This window comes from Dreissena polymorpha, chromosome 1 (genome assembly GCF_020536995.1).
Source record: "Dreissena polymorpha isolate Duluth1 chromosome 1, UMN_Dpol_1.0, whole genome shotgun sequence".
In the NCBI taxonomy this organism is placed as follows: domain Eukaryota; kingdom Metazoa; phylum Mollusca; class Bivalvia; order Myida; family Dreissenidae; genus Dreissena; species Dreissena polymorpha.
Window position 1 is genome coordinate 68465917 of NC_068355.1, and position 21264 is coordinate 68487180.

The window sequence follows — 21264 nt, forward strand, 5'->3', positions numbered from 1 at the left end:
AGTTTCGTCTAAGATTGTACAACAGCGAAAAAATTCATCGCCTTCAGCGCTTTGATTTTTATTTCGCAGTCTCGTGAGAACGTTGCATTGTACACCAGCGGCAAGGTTGATAACTCATGTTTAAAAGTTATAATAGTATACAAGAGTTATCTCGTTATTACCACTGATCATCACCAATGGAGTTTCTTGTGTTTGAAAATCCGACACTAATATCACTAAACATGTACATGCAATATCAACCTTGGTTCTCTGAATCATATTTACCTATTTTTCTTTTTTGCAACAATGCATTGTGTATTATCAGTTTTAAAAAGTGAACTATACTGATTACGTACACCTAACTATATCAATCTATTTAAATCTAACCTTATCAAGCGTGTTTATCAATTTTGTGACATACTGTGCATTAAGCTCATTGTATGTTTATTGTGTGGTCCATAAAATACCTGATTTGGGATTAGTCGGTATTTTCAAGCTGTCTAGCACCCAGTGTTTAATTTAATTTCGATTTCAAGTATTTCCATTTATGTCACACGGAGCGTTGCGAAACTTCGTGCGTTTAATTCGATTAAGTTGAATTCGAATGAATGAGTTAAAGTTTTACTACTTACAGCACATTGAAAGTTAACTTAACCGGTTACAACAGTCTACTTACAGCACATTGAAAGTTAACTTAACCGGTTACAACAGTCGATTTAAACTGAATTATTTTATTTTGATTTCAATAAATAAGGATTAGCGTTTAAAGCGAGGTAACAAAGTGGTTAGTGTTTAACATAATAAAATTGTCTTCTGCTTAGCAAGCGGAGGAATATATCGCACGATTTCTCAGACACGTGGTCCGATCCGATAGAAGATGTAAAAAGAAAAGTGAATTGATAGATCCACGAGAGAAAAAAATCGACTGGAATCGAATTCATTCAGTGCTGTGGGAGAGGCGAGTTTCACGTTTGCTCAGTGGTTACACTGGAATGAAAACTCCAGTCAAGCGTGAGGACTAGTTGTGTCACCGTAATACCGGACGCAACGGAGCAGACGACTTTGTTACGCGTTTCGTTTGCTGTGTGTCGACTGTTAATTCGGACAGCTCAACTGGGTTTAGAAAACTCGTATTGATTTCAAATAGTGGTGTTTTCTTGAGGAAGGAATAAAACTATTTCTTCAAGGCTATATCAAAGGCTGTTTCGGAAGTGTATCCAAAATGGATTTTCGCTTTTGTTATTACGGATTATTTTGTCTTCTGCTACAGACGGTAAGTTGTCATCCATTTACATAATTTATAATATCAATATTTGCTTATCACATATGTATTAGGAATATGAGCTGATTTCATATAATGAAAATTCCGTACATTTGATATATTTGTATTGATGACGAAATAATTTAAATGTGGTAATTTTTTAACCGAGCATAAAGGAAATACCGATTTTAATATAAACAAATCCAAGAATAAGTCGTACTTGTAGAAGCAGCGCGCATTAACTGTCGATGCAGTTATTGTATCAGTAAAACATGCTTGTAGTAATGATAGTCTACATGTAAGCCGCTTTCTTTTTTATATCTGTAAAGAAATTGGTATCAATTTTATGACATTATTGTTACACAAATTGTAGGTTTTGACGACCATTGCCACCACAATATCGGTAGATAACCGTCATTATCTTCATTTAAAATATCAAGTTAAGGGGGGGGGGGGGGGGGTCAAATTACATTAACAGGAATAAAGTGCTCAGATAATGTGCATTTAGGCCACTGGGTTTAGAAATTTCACGTTGGTAACACATGTTTTCCATTTTCTTGTCATTGACACCTAAATAGTCCTATATGTCTGATGGTTTTTGGTTGATAAACGTTAACATAAAATTTGCATGCATTAATTTAAAAAAAAAGTTGTCATCTCGACACTAAAACTTAAACGTTGGTGATGATTTAGTAAATGTATCATTTGTCGGTGTTTAAATTAAATACAGTTTGGTGGAAAAGTAAATCTGTTTGCAAATTTACACTTTCGAAAAGATGTATGAAGCAAACGTTCTTAAAAGCCAAGCACACGTTTTCGTTCGATCCATCCTTATTGTTAATTATAATTACTAATTTTTTGTCACGATGCCAAAAGAACGATATGACAAGCATATATTACATCGGCATATTGCATATAAGTAATGCCGGACTCTGTCATTCGAACAATGGTCACAGCTCGGTTTTCTTGAACATCGTTTAATCTGAAATAATATGATACATAGCCACTCTTGTTTGATCCAAGTTTCAACCCGTACAGGACCATTGCATGTCTTGGCTGATAGCTCTCGTATGTGACGCATTGGGCATCCCATCAAGGTTTCGTCTGTACCAAATAATTATGGTCCTCGTTTAGACACCATTGGTCTTATTAAGTTTTGTTAAAACCAATTCATTTAAGCTCTTTTGCATCGAAATTATATCGAAATTATAAGCTGATTGATAAGTGTCGTGTTCTTCTCCAGTACAGGATGGACCGTCTTAATGGCGATATGATGAGAACACTCCCGAAGTACGGATCAAACTCGGAACATCTCTCGATCTATTGGCAAACACTATTTCTACTGCAAAAACGCGACCTGTTATCAGTGTACTTGATATAAATCCTTGCTATATATTCCTTGCAGCGACCCAAACGTGTTCCGAAACTAATACATTTTTAAGTGACCCTATCAGTGTACTTAATATAAATCCTTGCTATATTTTCCTTGCAGCGACCCAAACGTGTTCCGAAACTAATAAATTTTTATGTTACCCTAACTTGTCATACGTGGATTTTTTGACTGAGTCATGCTTTTTCAGACATGTACTAAATTGATTTATGTAAATGTATTATATTTCGTCAGTAGGGATTTGTTAAGTTAAAAAAATACCCGAATTAAGTGCATGACGGATGTGGAAAAGCTACAAATGGATGTGCATTCTAAAAAAAAGCACAGACGCATAACTTATCTTAAAGTGTTACGATTGTTGAAGCTTTACTCGAGAATGCTGGTCGTATTATGTTAAGTTTTCACGCTTCCAGGCTTAGGTCGAGGGTCTTGCTATTTCCGCACATACATTGTCTGACGCCGACAAGTATCATGTAGCCCATATATCTTGAGAGTGTTTTACATGAGATAAGGCACAAAAGAAACTCTAACGCGATGTAAAGAAAATGAACTTTATCTGTAACACGCATTTGTCGATTTTAATATTGATATTATGATGAAATGTTAATGCAACCGGAAACGTCAAGGTTGAAGAGAATGTGTGATTTATCAGTGATACGCGTCTTGCGAAAATGTATATTATGCCATATGCAACCAGAATAGCTTTATACGAGCTGTCAGTCTGGTACGCTGTCGGCTATTAAGTCCCGCAAGGTTCCGTTTTATCATTAGCGGACTGGCAAGCTCTTGACCAGACTGTGTGGATGCGTTGGCTCGTCTGGAGGTACTCTGACCACGTAGCACATGAGAACTATTTTCGGATGACGCGGATCCAGTATGCACGCAGGTCCACTTTAAGTGACAGGTTTAAACGATTGCATATGTTAAATCACTAACTTTAGACAACGGTCTTTAACTGAAACTTGAAACCGCTCGATGAATGTTTTAAGGATATTGAAACTTTACGAGATGACAATAATAGCGGGAATTGTTTTCAGAACAAAAGGTTAATAGAACAATGGCTCATGTGTAACACACAGGGTTGTCACGGGCCTCGTCGAAGCGGACGTTAACGGCGTGTGAGCGCGGCTCACAAAGATCGGTCTCAGGGAGAAGTGCATCGTAAGTCTGTTTGCCACGGCTGACAGTTTGTACAATGACGGAACAATGGGATAAAATGGTATGCAAACGTTTTTCTTGAAGTTTCGCGTTCCGGGCATCCATTTACCAATTAATCTGAGCAAATGATTGCGTGATTTCGGATCATCGTTTAAGCGAAAGTTGAATCACTTCCGGCTATGTTACGAACGCGGCGCGAACACAGGAAAGAGCAGCAATGCTGATGGCACTTTTGTCTTAAGAAGTGTCACAGTGCTGTCGCCAGAATGAGTCACTGTGGTGTTGAATTGTTTTCTTAAATGCCTAACAGGGTTTCGCGATTGCAAAAAATAAATATTTCATAGAGTGGTTGTCCTTAGACTTGTGTTAATTGTTTTTAGGTTTGGCGGTTGAGAACCTGATAAGCTGTAAAACGTTGTCAAACTTTTTTGTAGTTTTGATGCATAGGATCAGTAAAGCTTCCGCTGTTGTTTTCGTGAGTTCCTGGTTTTTGCTTGATTTAACAGTGCGTTGATGCTTTTTGTTAATAGCACCATTCTCAACGAATGTTTTTTTAACATTAACGTTTTAATGTGCATATACAGTATCATGTAAATACTACGTATTAATTTGGGCGAAGTTTTGTTGGTAAGCAATTTATTGAAACTTATTTTCTATGCAATCTGACAAAGCGGCTTGAGGGAGAAAGTAAGACATGACAATGAAAGTTCTAGTTTTTAATTGGTTGCTATTTTGTTGCTATTTTGTTGAGACTGTCTATTGCCAGTGGCTAGTGATATGTATCAATCCGATTATAATGGACCATCTTTCACGCGCTAATTTATTATAATTAATTAGGATTTTTTTTATAAATTTGATTTTCCTGGGGCTCAACTCCGGACCTCTCGATGCAGAATCCATCGTTCTACCACTACACCACGCAGGCTTTCGAGTTTAAACAGTAGTCTATACTTAATGTCTGCTACACATGTTGGGTTACGTTATCAATATAAAGGGATACGAACGAGTTAGTGGAGTTACTTTTTCCCGATTTCGATTGCTAAATCGCAATACACGAATATACATTTTAAGCGTTCTTTAGCAAGAAGTGTGCTTTTTAAAGTTTAGAGACGTAGATGTTATCGTTATCTACGTCTCTGCTTTGAACAAGTCTCCGTTACAGCGTATACTATAAAATAGCGTGCAGTCCTGTGCACTTTGTAATTATATGGTGATTTCTAACGTTATCACTCCGTAATCAACATTTGACCTGAGATGTCCGACATTGATACGTGTTAATTTTAGGACAATTCATTGGTACAGCCATTGTAATCACGGTTTTAGTTCAAAGCCTAACTTACTCACTAAAAAATATTTTAAAAGTTGCATTCGTCGTTTCAACCGAATATCTTTTAGACCAAAAACATACGTTTCAGGTTGTTAAACGTTAGACGTTACTAACGCCTTTAAAAGCCCTTTTCTTGGAGAGAATCTTCTAGATACTTGTGTTTTTTTTACAAAACTTGCTTAATATATTTAAGTCTTGTTATGAGAAAACCGGGCATAATGCGAGTGCGCACTGGCTAATCAGGGACGACACTTTCCGCGTTTATGACATTTTTTGGTTAAAATGAAGTCTCTTCTTAGCAAAATGCAATTTAGGCGGAAAGTGTCGTCCCTGATAAGCCTGTACGGACTGCACAGGCTAATCTGGGGCGACACGTTACGCACATGCATTATGCCCAGTTTTTCAGAACAAGCCTCATATTATGATCACGTAATTTTACATGGAAAAGCGAAATGAATCTAAATGCTCTGGTTTGGTATCGCTCATCTCTTCTGATCTTTCGCAATTGCTAGATAGATGTTTTAACCCATTTATGCCCAGTGGACTCTCCCATCCTTCTAAATGGGATCAATTTATTTCCAAAATTAGGGATGTCTAGAATATTTATTTCTATATTTAGAATATTTCTTACAGAAATTCCTTTAAGCAAACAGCGCAGACCCTGATGAGACGCCGCATCCTTTTTTTTAGACGCTAGGCATGAATGGGTTAAACACATAGTTCTGACATTAGAAGATATTTGAAAGGTACAATACATGTTCAGGCCGCGAGTGGATCAGCCAAAACCTCACACCCACGGACTGAACATTAGACCTCATTTACACCAACAATTTTGATATAAATTGTATTCTCAGATAAAAAATGACAAAATCAATTGACAATACGTCCTTAAATGTGTTACCCGTTTTTTAATTGGTTTATCTATGTCGAAAGCCGATAACAAATTTACACGTGATATTGCTAGTTAAACAATTACGTCCTAGTTTTCTGAAGACTGTTTTCTTAATTTTCTTAACGCATTGCCAATCAAATCTGATGGCGATATGGCAAGCGGTTCGACGCATAATCCCAAGAAACTAGGTTTCTCATGAGAACATAGGTTCTCAGAATGAGAACCTAGGTTCTCATAAGAACCTAGGTTTTCAAATGAGAACTTAGGTTTTCAAATGAGAACCTAGGTTCTCATGAAAACCTAGGTTCTCATTTGAAAACTTGGGTTCTTGAAGCCATGTGCAATCTTCAAGCGAAAACCTAGGTTCTCATTCTGAGAACCTAGGTTCGCATGAGAAACCCAGTTTCTTGGGATTATGCGTCGAACCGCTTGCCATATGGCGACATCATTTCTGAAATGCAGCGTGGGATTTCACGTCAGTCAAAGTTTTGAAATGTCACTGTGTTAATATTCAATTAAACAAAAATGTACGAATATTTAGAATAAAAGTGAAAACTTCTTGAATTTTCAGTTAGTGGTACTTCTTGACTTCAATTGTACCACAATAATCTTAGATAAGACTGTTGATGTGCAAGTGAAAAATATATACTTCGAAAGCTTATGGTTGAACATGTAACAAATGGTACTATTACACTTTAAGAAAAAATCAAATTGAAACGCCATAAATTCGTGTTTCTTTCTTAACTTACAACACGGTAAGAATATTAGTGGAAAGTCATAGATATATTCTAAACACTTTATTGTTGCCATTTTTTTATTTGTTATACGTGATACACACACATTATAATTAATCTTTGAAAGAATATAAAACTTCTTTCTACCGATGATGATGATGATGATGATGTCAGATGATGATGTCAGATGATGATGATGATGATGATGATGATGATGATGATGATGATGATGATGAGAATGAGGACATGTTAATGATACCGCTAGTTATGATATATTGGAAATGACGTAAAATTGTATTTAAGTCATTAATGCCATGCGATCGCACGATCCGGTCTAATCATTTATAAGTCGAATAATTTAATGAAAACAATTGACAACTACAAGTATATGGAAGCTGTAACATTTTCTTCCACCAATTCGTTAACTGTAATCTAAAAACAAACTAATCTTCAAACTAAAATGTGTAATTTAAACGGAATTTCTTTCTGTTAACCAGCCACTATAATAAATAAATGTCTGAGAGACAGACAATCATAATCACAGACAGACAAAAAACTCACAGAGAGACATATACAGACACACGGACAACCAGACATACATACTGACAGACAGACTCACAGACACGTTTATATAAAATAATTACATTTCCATGTCTAAAACAACTCTCCACGAATTATGACAGACGTACTAAAATTACAGAATAAACTTTCTACTAAATGTGTTTATTCTTTAACTGTCACGAAATTCACTTAGTTGAAAGGCTGTATACTGACTGCAGAAGGCATTAAAATGACATTAGTCTTCACTGGGAGGCTGTCTGTCGATATTGGCCTCTTGTCCGTTGCGGTACGCCGTGCTGTTCTGGTTAACGGATGTCTACGAAATCACAGTCAGCAATTCCCAATAGACCTCGCTCAAACAATAATAAGTAAATTATGTCACGTGGACGGATTTATGTACGGAGAGAATATTTGAATGCAAGTGTGCGACTACTTCAAGGTCGACGGGTAATTAAACCTGACATTAGATACTATGTCGTGCTTGTTTTTGAAAGGGGACCAGCGAAACGCCCTGCTCTTTATTTTAGTTTCATTGTCCCTTTAACAAGATATGTTCCCCTTTAATTAAATATTACATGTTTCCACTGAAAAGTGTATATTTTCGCAATGTTTCTCGTATAAAATAGAACAGCTGTTTTATCATAACTCATCGAGTTAGGGAGTCTTTGCTGTATGATAACAAGATATCACGTCGTTATCAGTGCATTTGGAGCAAACATCGATCTGCATCTTTTCGTATTTTCGATGATTGTGCAGAAACTGCTTCTAGAGAATGGCACGATATTTATTTAGAAAGATAATCGATCCGGGTCTTGCATGATATCTTACATTTAGAATAACGTGGTTGTCTTGCCTTTATCTTAAACAATGACTTTTAGGCTAAGGAATGTTTTCAAAACTCTTTTAATGAAAGTTGTTTGCTGGTAGCATGTGCTTTACATTCGCATAAGAAATCACCGAGTCAAGTTCATCAATGCCTCTGGCATTAACCCTTTCTCACTCAGAAGCAAAGTGGAAATGGCTATGTGTAAACAGCATAAAACCTGAACAGACTGCGAGTTACTGCTCATCAGTATCTAAGGGTTAGAAATGAAGCATTTAAAACTTGAATCTAGTAAGAAAGGTCTTTAATTACATTAACTTTCTAAGGGACTGGAAATGTTTCAAAATACGTATCTAAGTGGTAAAGGGTTAAACTACTGAGATAACGGAACTATCGGGTGAACAACACATTGAAAACATTGGTATTTGCAGTTTGGTTTGGTTTTCGGAAATCATTTTATGCCTATTTCACTCATTAAAATAGTTAACAAGTGGTAAAAACTAAATGGTCAGTTGTAAGAGTAGATCTGATCAACTTTAAACAATTGAAGAAAAAGCCACGGTGCCTGAACATTGCACGAACATTACAAGGCATATGAGCCGTGCTCTGTGAAAAGGGAGTTTAATGCATGTCCGTTAAGTGTCGTCCCAGATTAGCCTGTACATTCCGCACAGGCTAATCAGGGACGACACTATCCGCCGAACTGGATTTTTGCTAAAAAGAGACTTTCTTGAAACGGAAAATATCAATAAAGCAAATAGTGTTGTTCCTGATAAGCCTGTGCAGACGGCACAGGCTAATCTTTGACGACACTTTGCGCACATGAATTAAACCCACTTTTCACAGAGCACGGTCTATGTGTACAGTTTTCTAGCGTTAACCCGTGGGAGAATATATGTTTATCATTATTTTCGGTAAATTAATTCTCAATAAAATAAAAAAAACATTTCATTAAATGATTATCTTATGAATAAGAAAGTTATTTATGGATGGGTACAGATTTGCTATTAAAATACTTATTGCTAGTAGTTTAAGTATATGGTGTTGTGTTTTTATATTGCGCCATAAATGGATAATTTTATATATCACAAACACATTAATGCCCGCCTGTTAACATCATGACTATCCTTAAGCACGAGGTGAAGACGAGGACAGGTCTTATCCGATTAAGTTGCTTTAATCCCGGTCAAGCTGTCCAATATACTACAGAACAATATGCCACATAAGTCAGGTGTAATAATGCGCCTTTAGCGGGTCAAAACAGATACAATGTTGTCACGTATTAGTGTATCAGCTATGCTTTATTAGCATTACTGAACGTTTCATGTCTACATGTTAAACTTAATTCCACTGTTGTTGTTAAGATATTATCCTGTTCCTAAACAGATAAGCATTGTAGTTTAAGTGTCTGTAATAATTCATGTGCAAGTATTATTTTCCTTCGCATGCGGGCAGTTCCTAATCCAATAACATTTACAGTTGAAACGAAGTGAATACGTTTTAAGATAAACTTCACATATGAGACGCAGTCGGCACAGGCTAATCAGGGACGACACTTTCCGCTTTTATGGTATTTTTCGTATAAAAGAAGTCTCTTCTACCCGAAAATCCAGTTAAGGCGGAACGTGCCGTCCCTGATTAGCCTGGGCGGACTGCACAGGCTAATCTGGGATGACACTTTACTCACATGCATTAAGTCCCGTTTTCTCAGAACGCGACTCGTATGTGTGGATACGATCCATTATGTTGCGAAGTAGGCATTCTCGTAAAACAGTAAATAGTGCATTTGGAATAGACGTCTAACGTATAACTGATGCTTTACCGTAAAGTTTTATTGTTGGTGATTCAATTCAATTCATTCAATTCAATCCTCTCTGCGCCGTCTGGTGCTTGAGGCGACGGCAAGGGAGCGCCACTTTGGTCTGTTAGCTGCTGTTGCGGGTGCTGTCTGCAGAGTGAGGCCTCTGTTCTTGAGCTCTCGCTCCACGGTTCGGCGCCCCGTCTCTTTCGGTTGTCCACGGTTTCTTTTCCCCCGTGGAGTCCATCTCAGTGCCACCCTGGGTAGTGAGTCGGGTGGCATTCTGCAGACGTGGCCTAGCCGTCTCCATCTCCTCAAAGCGATGGTCTCAGCAATGCTGTTTGCGCCAGCTCTTTCGCGCAGTTCCATCTTTGTAATCATGTTTGGCCAGAAGACTTTCATGATCCGTCGTAGGCACTTATTCTGGAAGACTTCTAGTTTGCGCTCGATGGTAGCAGTGGTCTTCCAGCACTCAGACCCATCTAGAAGGACGCTCAGCACGTTGCTCTTAAAGATGCGGAGCTTGGTGTGCAGGCTTAGATTTGTGGTCCTCCAGATGGGCTTCAGCATTGCGAAGGCTTGGTTGGCTTTATTGATTCTCGTGTTGATCTCCCTTGCACAGTCTCCATCTGTGGTAACCTTGCTGCCCAGGTAAATGAACTCGTCCACATCTTGCAGAGGCTGGTCATTGATGGTGATTGGGTCGCCCACTCTGGTGTTCTTACTCATGACCTGAGTCTTTCCAATGTTGACCCTGAGACCTATGGTGCTTGCTGACAGTGCCAACTGTTGTCTTCTGCTGGATATCCTGATTCCTGCTAGCAAGTAGCCTGATATCGTCGGCGTAGTCCAGGTCATCTAGCAGCGAGGTCAGCGTCAACTGTATTCCTTGCCCCCTTTCCTCTGTGATGCGGCGCATAATCCAGTCAATTGCCATTGAAAAGAGGAGCGGCGAGAGGATATATCCTTGCTTCACCCCAGTTTCCACCTTGAATGGTTCAGTGAGCTGGTTGTTGTGGACAACTCTGCACTCAAAGTTTTCGTACAGGGACCTGATGACGTTGACAAGTTTCTGAGCGATGCCATAATGTCGCAGAATCTTCCAGAGGGAGTCTCTGTGTAGGCTGTCGAAGGCCTTCTCAAAGTCCACAAAAACCACGTAGAGGGATCCATTCCATTCATGGGACTGCTCAAGGATCTGCCTAAGGACGAAGATATGGTCGATGCAGGACTTGCCTTTCCTTAAGCCGGTCTGTTCCTGGCGAAGGATACCGTCCACTGCTGTTGTGATGCATTTGAGGATGATGCGGCTAAAGATCTTACTGGTGAGAGATAGTAAAGTGATGCCTCGCCAGTTGTTACAGTTCCCCAGGTCTCCTTTCTTGGGCAGTTTGACAATGGTGCCGGTCTTCCATTCGCTTGGCGCTTCTTCACTGTCCCAAATCTTTTGAAGAATATGGCAAAGAAGCTGCGGCGTCACTGTGTCTTCTGCTTTCAGCATCTCAGGGCACACTCCATCGTCGCCAGGCGCCTTCCCATTCTTCAGCTTATGGATGGCTTCATTGACTTCCGTTACAGTGATGTTGCTGAGGTTGATGTCAAGATCCTCTTCAGCTTCAGGAATGTCGGTCAGGGTTGGTGGGTCTGGGCGGTTTAAGATGGGCTCGAAGTGGTGCTTCCATCTCTTCAGCTTCTCCTCTTCCACAGTGACATGAGTTCCGTCTTCAGCTCTCACAGGAAGGTCATGGTGCTGGCCGTAGTCGCTTCAGCTTCCTGGTGTTCTGGTACACTGTCTTCATGTCATTGTGCTCTGCTGCTGTCTCCGCCTCCTGTCAGCCTCTCAATGTACCTCCTCTTGTCTGTTCTGGCTGATGATTTCACCACCTTGTCTTTCTCACTATACTCCTTTGAGATTCTTTCCTTAAGTCTTAGGTATTTGGTGTCCAACAGTTTCTTTTTTATCTGTCTTCTTTCTTCTATACGAGACCACGTTTCATCTGAGATCCATTATGTCTTCTTGCTCTTTCTGAAGCCCAGAACTTCCTCTCCTGTCTCTTTCATTACTCTGTTGAAGCCTTCGATGGTCAGTGCTGCCTCAATTTCCAAAATACTAAATATATTCCTGAGGGTTAACCTTAACTCTTCTTTCACTTTTGGGTCTTTCAACTTGACGACATCGTAGCGTTGGATCTTGATGTCTCCCGTCTTGGCTTTCCTGAGCTTCAAAGTCACCTTGGCCACCAGAAGACTATGGTCGCTGCCGATGTCTGCATGTCGCATCACACGCACGTCCTGCAGAGAGTGCCTCCACCGACCGTTGATGATGATGTGGTCGATCTGGTTCTGATTCCTGCCGTCTGGTGATGTCCATGTTAGTTTGTGGACCTCCTTGTGCGCGAACAGGGTCCCTCCTATGACCAAGTCGTTCTGTGACAGAAGTTGACTAGTCTCTCCCCGTTGTCGGTGATCACACCCATTCTATGTCGTCCCATGGTCCTCTCCCTGTCTTTGTTGTCGCAGCCAACTTTAGCATTGAGGTCGCCGAGCACTATCAGCACGTCGTGTTGGGGGATGTCCTCTAAAACACTTTGAAGGGCGTCGTAGAATGCATCCTTGTCCTCTTCTTCCGCATCGTCTATTGGTGCGTAGCCCACATCAGCAGACAGCTTGGCGTACTTGGAGTTCATCCTGACGTACAGCAGGCGCTCGTTCACAGGTTTCCACTGTAGCACGGTGTTGGACTTGCTCTTGCTGACGATGACGGCAACTCCTTCCCGGTGGTCGTTGTCAGTTCTTCCTGACCAGATGATGACTTCTCCGGAACTCACCTTCTGCTTGCCAGAGTCAGTCCATCTTGCTTCTGTTACTCTCATAAGGGTCAGGTTGTATCGGTTCAGCTCACTCACCACTTGCGCTAGCCTTCCAGTCTGGTAGAGTGTTCGCACGTTCCAACATCCAACTCTGATCCATCGCTTTGGCGTCAAGATTTCCGCTATCGGGGTGGGGACGTCCTTGCGGCTTTGATCCCCATCCTTCATAAGTCCAGTTGCCTGGTCTGCTTCACTCCCGGCGCCGTTTGTCGCTTGTTCCCTTGTTGTCGTTTCCGTAGCAAGCATTTTTTTACGGGGTGGAGTTGCTAGCCCCACGCCAAATCCTCCTCCTTTTTCAGCACGGGCTTGGGACCGTCCTTGGCGGAGTTATTGTTGGTGATTACCTTTTGCTAAAAGATGCTCTACTATATTGTTCTTACCTCTTTATACAAACGCACATTTTTAATCTGGTTATAACTTTGTTCTATGTTTGCAAAGGTGTATAACTTCTTTGATCCCAACCTCGTTTTTAGTTGTGAGCGTCAGCTCACGACTTAATTTACAGAGAATGTTTTGCAAAGCAGTATGTGCTTAGAAGCCTTAGCTTCGTTATGAACCGTAACTCACTATGCTTGGAACAATTGCCGCTGCCTGTCTGCACTGCAGACGACGAATGCTTAGGAGCGTCTGCATCTATTACTCAGTGAGTGTGCAGTGAGTGTATTTACCAGCTTGTAAGACGACATTGGCCAGTCTAGTGTTTATCATTGAAATCTGAACATATTGGCTGCTGTCAGGGAAAACGGGGCTTAATGCATGTCAAATAAGATTAGCCTGTGCACACTGATTAGCCTGTGTAATGCGCAAAAGCTAATCAAGGACGACAACAGCTAACAACTTCAGTGCCTTCAGCGCTTTGATTTATTTATTTCTAAACACGACACATCTGTTCAAAAGAGGACAAAGCATAAACGACCCCGGTACATTTATAGCTTATTTGTACCTTGCTGTAAATACGATCTCCATGGGGCGTATATAAATTGTCTGATACACACATACAAAAATTCACTTTTGTTTGCGTTACCAGGCTTTAGATGACAGTTTGTTAGTTTTAAAAACATGTTTGTTTTCTTTTCATTTTCTGGCTAAAGGATCAATTCATTCAAGTGCACATCTCAAATGAAACATTTGCTATACAACGTGAAAAGGAACTCCCACAGAATGTTGATCTTATTTCCAATTTTGTGGCTGGGCTAGGCAACGTGCTAATCTTCCAAGAAGACATGGACGATTGCATTGTCTATATGTATGCGTGTCAAGTCGACTGAAATATATGAAGAATATTTGTTGGAATCGGTGGATTATCGATTTTAATTCACGAGTGGTCATAGAACATAATATTTTCACGAGTGGCGCACCCACGAGTGAAAGTATATTTTTTTTATGATCACGAGTCCAACAAATGTTCTTTTTATTTCGCTCGTCAAAAATGACGTCATTTCACAGTATGCAGTGAAAACTATCGATAATTTTCACTGTTAATTTTCACTGTTTGAAACAGTGAAATTATCGGTTTTAATTCACTGATATTTCTCTATAAACCAGCGGAAACATAAAATAAATATCGGTAATAATTATAAGTAGTGTTTTGAATTAACACTAAATTATCCTTTTATTAGCCGCTTACAAAATTGACCGGTTATTTAGTTTTTTATAACGAATTATGTATATTTTCAGTATTTTTTATACATAGTTTATGCTCTCAATCATTGGTAAAATGAATATAAAATCATGTAAGTATTTGTTTGACAAACCAAATGAAACTGACCATTGAAATGATTGTGAAAGTAAATGAATCTTAAATGCATTTCATTGGTTGGAATAACATGTTCTCAACTCTAAATACTTGTAATGACGGAACAAAGTTTTGATAATTTAAGAACATGTACAATTTTCCAATTTCCCAACGCCATTGGGGATCACGTCATTGCTCTGTTCGTCATATTAATTTGAGGAAATTATTTATCAACTCATAACTAGTATCATCTTAGTCGAATGCTTTTGAAAATGAAATTAATTTAATAAAATTGAAACTTAAACGAACGAACAAATATTTAAATTCACCGGTAAATATCGACGCCTTGATAATTTATAACATACTTTGAATACCTTGTCACTTACGCTATAAAGGGTTAATAGTAATTGATTTGCAGTGAGATACATTTTAAAGCACAAACTGCATTCTCTTTAAATCAATGTCTATAACACCATAACGCTGTATAATCTGTCTACATGCGTCACGATTCAGGATGCATATTGACGAACTGCGTTAAGATATAATTTAATAGTCGTATGTTTATGTATTTGTATTAATATTTTATTCACACACACGCACGAGATTAGTGTAAAATTACCATGAAACATCGAAACTTGTCCAAATTTTGCGACAACCTCAGCGTGATACAGTGAATCAGTGCGGACACTGCACTCATGCCTAACGACTAAGGTACTCCATTAAACGCTTTAGCGCCTTGACCACACGACATGCACCCCCGGGATATGTGTGTATCTTGTCTATCTTTGTGTATCGTAGATAGGTGTCAATCCTCCACGCACATGTTTTATCGAATGAATCTGGCGATTACGTCTCCCCGGAGCAAGTTGTTTAGGTATAACTAAATCGTTTCACAAATCCTACGACACGTGACTTTTATAATTAAAATAAAAAAACAATGTACGGTTGTCAATGACCAGGTTGGAACTAAAATACCACCGCGTTAATTAAAATCGTGCATGTGTGTATGAAAGACGAGAAAGGCGTATATGCCACCCTGACATGCAATGACATACAACTCAAAAACCATTAAGCCATCAAACTTCAATTAAGCTTCGCTCTGGGTAAACGTGTTTTTATCCATGTCGCAAAGTGTCGTCACAGATAAGCCTATGCAGTCCTCACTGGCTTATCAGTTACAAACTCTCCGCCTACACTTCATTTTCGCGTATATAAAACTTCCCTAACAAGAAAAATACCATAAACGCGGAAAGTGTTCCCCCATTTGAGGCTGTGTGGACTGCACAGGTTAATCCGGGACGACATTTACTCGTTTACATTAAACCCCGTTTTCCCAGAACGATGCTCTATTATAATAACCCTTTGCATGCTGGGAAATTTGTCGTCTGCTAAAATGTCGTCTGCTGAATTTCTAAAATTAGCATTTTCTTCGATTTTTTTCTCAAAGAATACTATCAGAATAGCAAACAGTTTGGATCCAGATGAGACGCAACGTTCTGTGGCGTCTCATCTGGATCCAAACTGTTTGCAAAGGCCTTCAAAATTCGGTTCCCGCACTGAAAGAGATAAGATACGTATCCACTTACAGAAGACATACGTATCCACTTACAGAAGACATATGTTCCTTGCGCAGAAGAGGCGTTTTAGTCACTGGCGAACCTGTGTTCGAATGAATTTAACCACGCCCATTGGTCGATACGTCTTTTCAAAATTTAGACGCTAATGTGTACATTCGCAAGGATGCTTTAAATGCATGATTGAATGGATGGAGAGGCCGGTATGGTATTAGATGTATATTTTAAAATGTTCAATTTCATTAACCGCGTACCATTAGATTTAAAATCAAAGAGCTGAAGGTGTCCGCTATTGCATAATCTTAGACGCAGTTCAGTTTTCAAAATTATGTTATAGCTTTTTATATCGCAAGTTTTAAATGAACCCAACCCATTCAAATTTATAAAGAGTATGTCTGAAAGCACAGGTCGAGATGTGTGTGCACTGTTTATCCTCATATTTATTTTATAGAGATAACTTAGACAAAATAACATTAATATGTCTATTTTTTCACAATTGGCTGCTGCACTGGCAACCATCTTTAGAATTTTGTTTCCTTGCTAAAAAAAACAAGCCTATAATCATGTACATGTTGTGTTATGTGTATCTAATACTGTATCTATTTTCTTTAAATTATTGATCAACAATTTTGCCAACATGACATACTTTTAATACAGCATTAAGCCCCGTTTTCCCTGAAAGCAGGCAATATGTACATATGTCAATGATAAACTGGCAAATGTCGTCGCACAAGCTGTTATAAACACTAGACTGGCCAATATCGTTGAACAAGCTCTTAAACCTTATAAATGCTGTCTGCTACAGTGTACCAGGGGTTAAGTATAAACAGGCAGTGGTTATCATTACTAGCTGCAGTTGTCGTCCCTAGCGTAGTTAAAGCATACTGATTTTCAAAACTGCCTCTCTACTTTAGCGTGAGCTAAACTAAAAACGTTACACAATAATGTGGTTTATTCTTAATCTCATGTTTACGTAGTTTCTGCGTACTATTGGTTTTGCTGTTGGAAAAAAAACGTGTCACGATTTGTCAAACATGATGATGGATTTAAATTCCAAATAAAAACTTATTTATTCGCTTTCAATTACATACACGCCTTTGTTGATTCATTAAAAAACAACGAGTAAACTGCTTTTTTATCCTCTTGATGTTGGCATGCATAACTTTGTTTACTGTAATGGGTTTTTACAGTCAACTCGTGCTGTTTCAGGGAACCTCTAACTCTAGTGGGCTATAAAGTCTTCGCTTGTGACATGTGTCTGATAAGCTGTGTTATAAAATTTGTTTAATTTTAAGACTTTAACCGTGCAGTAACATGCACCGATCGCCTAAATAAAACTGGATGCTTCCAGATTGTATAAATATATCATCGGCACAAAGTAGATTATAAATAAAAAAGATAACGATCCAATAGACACCATATGAAATTAATTTGGAAACATATTCTAGATTTAAGATTAATTCGTGTTTACGAGGGCGAACAGATATACGAGTAGTATTTAACTATTCTAAAAATTATGTGATTAATTTATAATAATTTCAATCAAAAACCTTGTGAAGCGCATACGCCGAAAAACGGCGCGCCATCTTTCGGACCGAAAACGAGTAATATGAAAATATTTTTGTTTATTACTAGTATCATCAATCGATTTGGATGTTAAGCATGTCACTGATTTATGCATGGAAAGAATGCTTGCTGCTATGTCGATAGTAGATGTTCGAAATGTACAATACATATAGGGTAGCCGGTGCCTCCAGTCAAATCCTCGCGTAAAAAAAACGAACGGACACAATGTTTAATCGCCTTTATATCTAATTTTTAAATAGAAACAAATGGCACCCTTATTTGCAAAACTTCATCGTTGCTACCGGTCCCTTTTCGGTTTAAAACCGTCGAATGTTGTCGACAATGTCAAAGGGAAGCTGCAATTTTGTGATCACGCTAAGAAATTTTGTAGCGAGTAAAGTAGGGATATAGAGCGAATATTTATACGAAATATCGTGTTGCTTTTTTGCTGGTATGGCTGAAACGTAATCGGCGTTTACAAACAAAATAAAGGGTATAAAATGGCGAAAATACCTGTTTCTTCATGTACGTCGCCATCATGATCGTCACGTGATTATCCCCTCTGGCTAGTATTAAGACATTTTGAAGAATACTAACCACTTTCTAGCCCATGACTGCACAATATTATACTTATCTAAATAATGGTTCATTCCACACTCATCAACACGGATGAGTGTATAACAAGCATAGAAAATGGTAATATAAACGCTGTTGTATGTCAACTAATTCTGAGTGCAAACGCAGCACATTATAAACGTCGAAATACAAACTCACACAATTTGCCATCTTTGCACACTGTAATGATTGTGGTAAAATTACATTTATATCTAGCGTTATTGATTTGTTGCCTTGAACTTATAAACATTTCCATCATATTCTAACCACTCAAATTATGTACATGAAGTGTTTCTTAGAAAACCAGCAGACGACTCTTAATTGGCATTAGGGTTTGCTGAGACGATGTAACTCAATATTGTGAGCGCGTTGGCGACGGTTGGCATGGGGCTACTAATGCTCCATTGGTCATTGTCTGCTCGGGTACTACTTACCTGTACCCCGGGTACTCTTAAGTATACTAACATGTACCCCGGGTACGGTAAATATACTTAATCGTACCCGGTCGATATTAGACTGTACCCGAGTTGTATTCCCGCCTAAAATCCTATGTCGTAAAACGCGCTACCGATTATCTTAAACAAACTTCTCTTTTAAAAAAAAAACTGCGTCGACATGCTTTGTGAGTATGAGTTTCGATAATATAGAGGCCATTTTACAGAAAATTGACATAAATGTGAATATGTTTAATTAAAAAAAATAGCCGACAACGACCGATTAAGCTTTAAATTTCCCGGGTACGTTTTAGTATATTTACCGTACCCGGGGTACATGTAAGTATACTTAAGAGTACCTAGGCTACATATAAGTAGTACCCGAGCCGACAATGACCAATCGAGCGTTACTAATCACAGACAACCTTAGTTGAGAATATAATTAGGTACAATTGGGGGACTACTTTGAGGTCAAAACATGCATATGCAAGGAATGGAATGTCGTTTCTTTTTGTTTCTTGTTTTGTTTTGGGATAGAAAAATCATATGTCCTGCTGTTTATTATATTGCCTTTGTCCTTATTCAATTGTGTGTATTTTCAAAACATCTGTTATATCCCCATGCAATGTGGTAGCGACTCTTTGTACTATAATTTATTACTACTTGTCAATCGGTTATTTTGGAGAAAGCATTGATTCGCGTTTCTTTCTTTTGTTCGGTGATTATGCACAATATGCTTCCAGAAAATTGTACGATACTGATTTTGCAAGACAATCGATTTGGGTCTTGCATGATATCTTGCATTTAGCAGACGTGCTTAATATTTGTGTTGTCTCTATCTCAAAATTTAACACAAAGTCGATGCCGATGAAAGCTCTGTGGTCTATTTGATATAAGGTTACTTTCCCAGTGTAATAAATGGCCTCGAACTTGTCGGTGTTAACATTCAGATATACATGCAATCATGCAATTTACATTACGCTCTTATACTTTTTAAGTATTCGTCAAGTAACATATTAATGGTCGAAATGTAAAGCTCGTAATAACTAAAAAGGATAAACGAATAAAACCAACGGCGCACAGATAATTGCGTGCATGTTGCATTATAATTGCAAATGTCATATCCAGTTTTATGATGACATCCCGTAAACTGTTCGTTTGCTATTATGGCAAATAAAACGCCGCTTCTCCTTTAACCCATTCATGCCTAGCGTCCTGAAAAAAGGACATTGCAAACAGCGTAGACCCAGATGAGACGCCGCATAATGCGGCGTCTCATCTGGGTCTGCGCTGTTTGCTTAGAGAAATTTCTGTAAGAAATATTCTAAATATAGAAATAAACATACCAGACACCCCTACTTTTGGAAATAAATTGACCCAACATAGAAGGATGGGAGAGTCCACTGGGCATAAATGGGTTAACTTACAATCGATCTCATAAAAAGTGCGCGACTTTGGGACAACCAAAGATGCACCATGCTCGTAGAAATGATCGGTTTCGAGAGTATCTCTTATCTGGCTCTTTTATAGTGCGCTATAAATATTTCAGTTCATTATTACAGAACCACATAAATATTTCATTTGATTATACAAGAAACACATACACTTGAATTGTGTAAACACCGTTAACCCGTTTATGCCTAACGTCTAGAAAAGGCATTGGCAAACAGCGTAGACCTATCTGGGTCTGCGCTGTTTGCTTAAAGGAATTTCTGTAACAAAAAAGTCTAATATATAAATAAATATACTAGACATCCCTATTTTTGGAAATAAATTGATCCAATTTAGAAGGATGGGAGAGTCCACTAGGCATAAATGGGTTAACATTCAGTCGAATGCTCCACGGAAAGCTGAAGTGAAGTTGGTTCTATCCTCATGTTAAACCTGGTCAGGCTGTCTGATATCCCGCCGAATAAGCTCATACATAATACGTGCGAAATGGCCCAAACTTTAATTTTGCATTTGTTAAAGACAGGTCCGTCGTATAAATGTTTCTACCTCGATAAATTTCTGTAGTGAGGATAATGAATACATGTACCTACATTTGCTTAAAAGGAAGTTCTAAATTTGTAATCGAAATACACATACGGATTTATGTATATAAATAAATCGTACTTGTTGTAATAAATTAATTGGTATGCAATTATCCCTTATTCGCTCAGATGAACAATACTGTTTTATGAATATCTTAAATACGACAGTGTTTTACCGATTTTTATTAATGTACCTTCATTTTCATAGGCATGTAAGATCGAGTTGAGTCATGTAAGAATGTTTTTTAGTTGTGAGCGTTGGCTCACGACTAAATTTACAGAGCATGTTTTGCAAAGCAGTATGTGCTTAGAAGCCTTAGATACGCTAAGAACCGTAATTCACTATGCTAGGAACGATTACCGCTGCCTGTCTGCACTGCAGACGACGAATGCTTAGGAGCGTCTGCATCTACTATCTACTACTGCAGTGAGTGTATTAACCAGCTTGTAAGACGACATTGGCCAGTATCGTGTTTATCATTGAACTCTGTACATATTGGCTGCTTTCAGGGAA

General features: G+C 38.6%; 1 protein-coding gene across 1 annotated transcript in view; it reads left to right on the top strand.

The window, feature by feature from the left end:
• Window positions 1–388: 388 nt before the first annotated feature.
• The window catches only part of LOC127833965 (uncharacterized), a 79027-nt gene continuing 58151 nt past the window's right edge, over window positions 389–21264 (top strand). Inside the window, exon 1 of the mRNA XM_052359487.1 lies at window positions 389–1252. Within this exon, the coding sequence (XP_052215447.1) occupies window positions 1202–1252 (51 nt within the window). The 5' untranslated portion in view covers window positions 389–1201. The remainder of the gene's footprint in view (window positions 1253–21264) is intronic.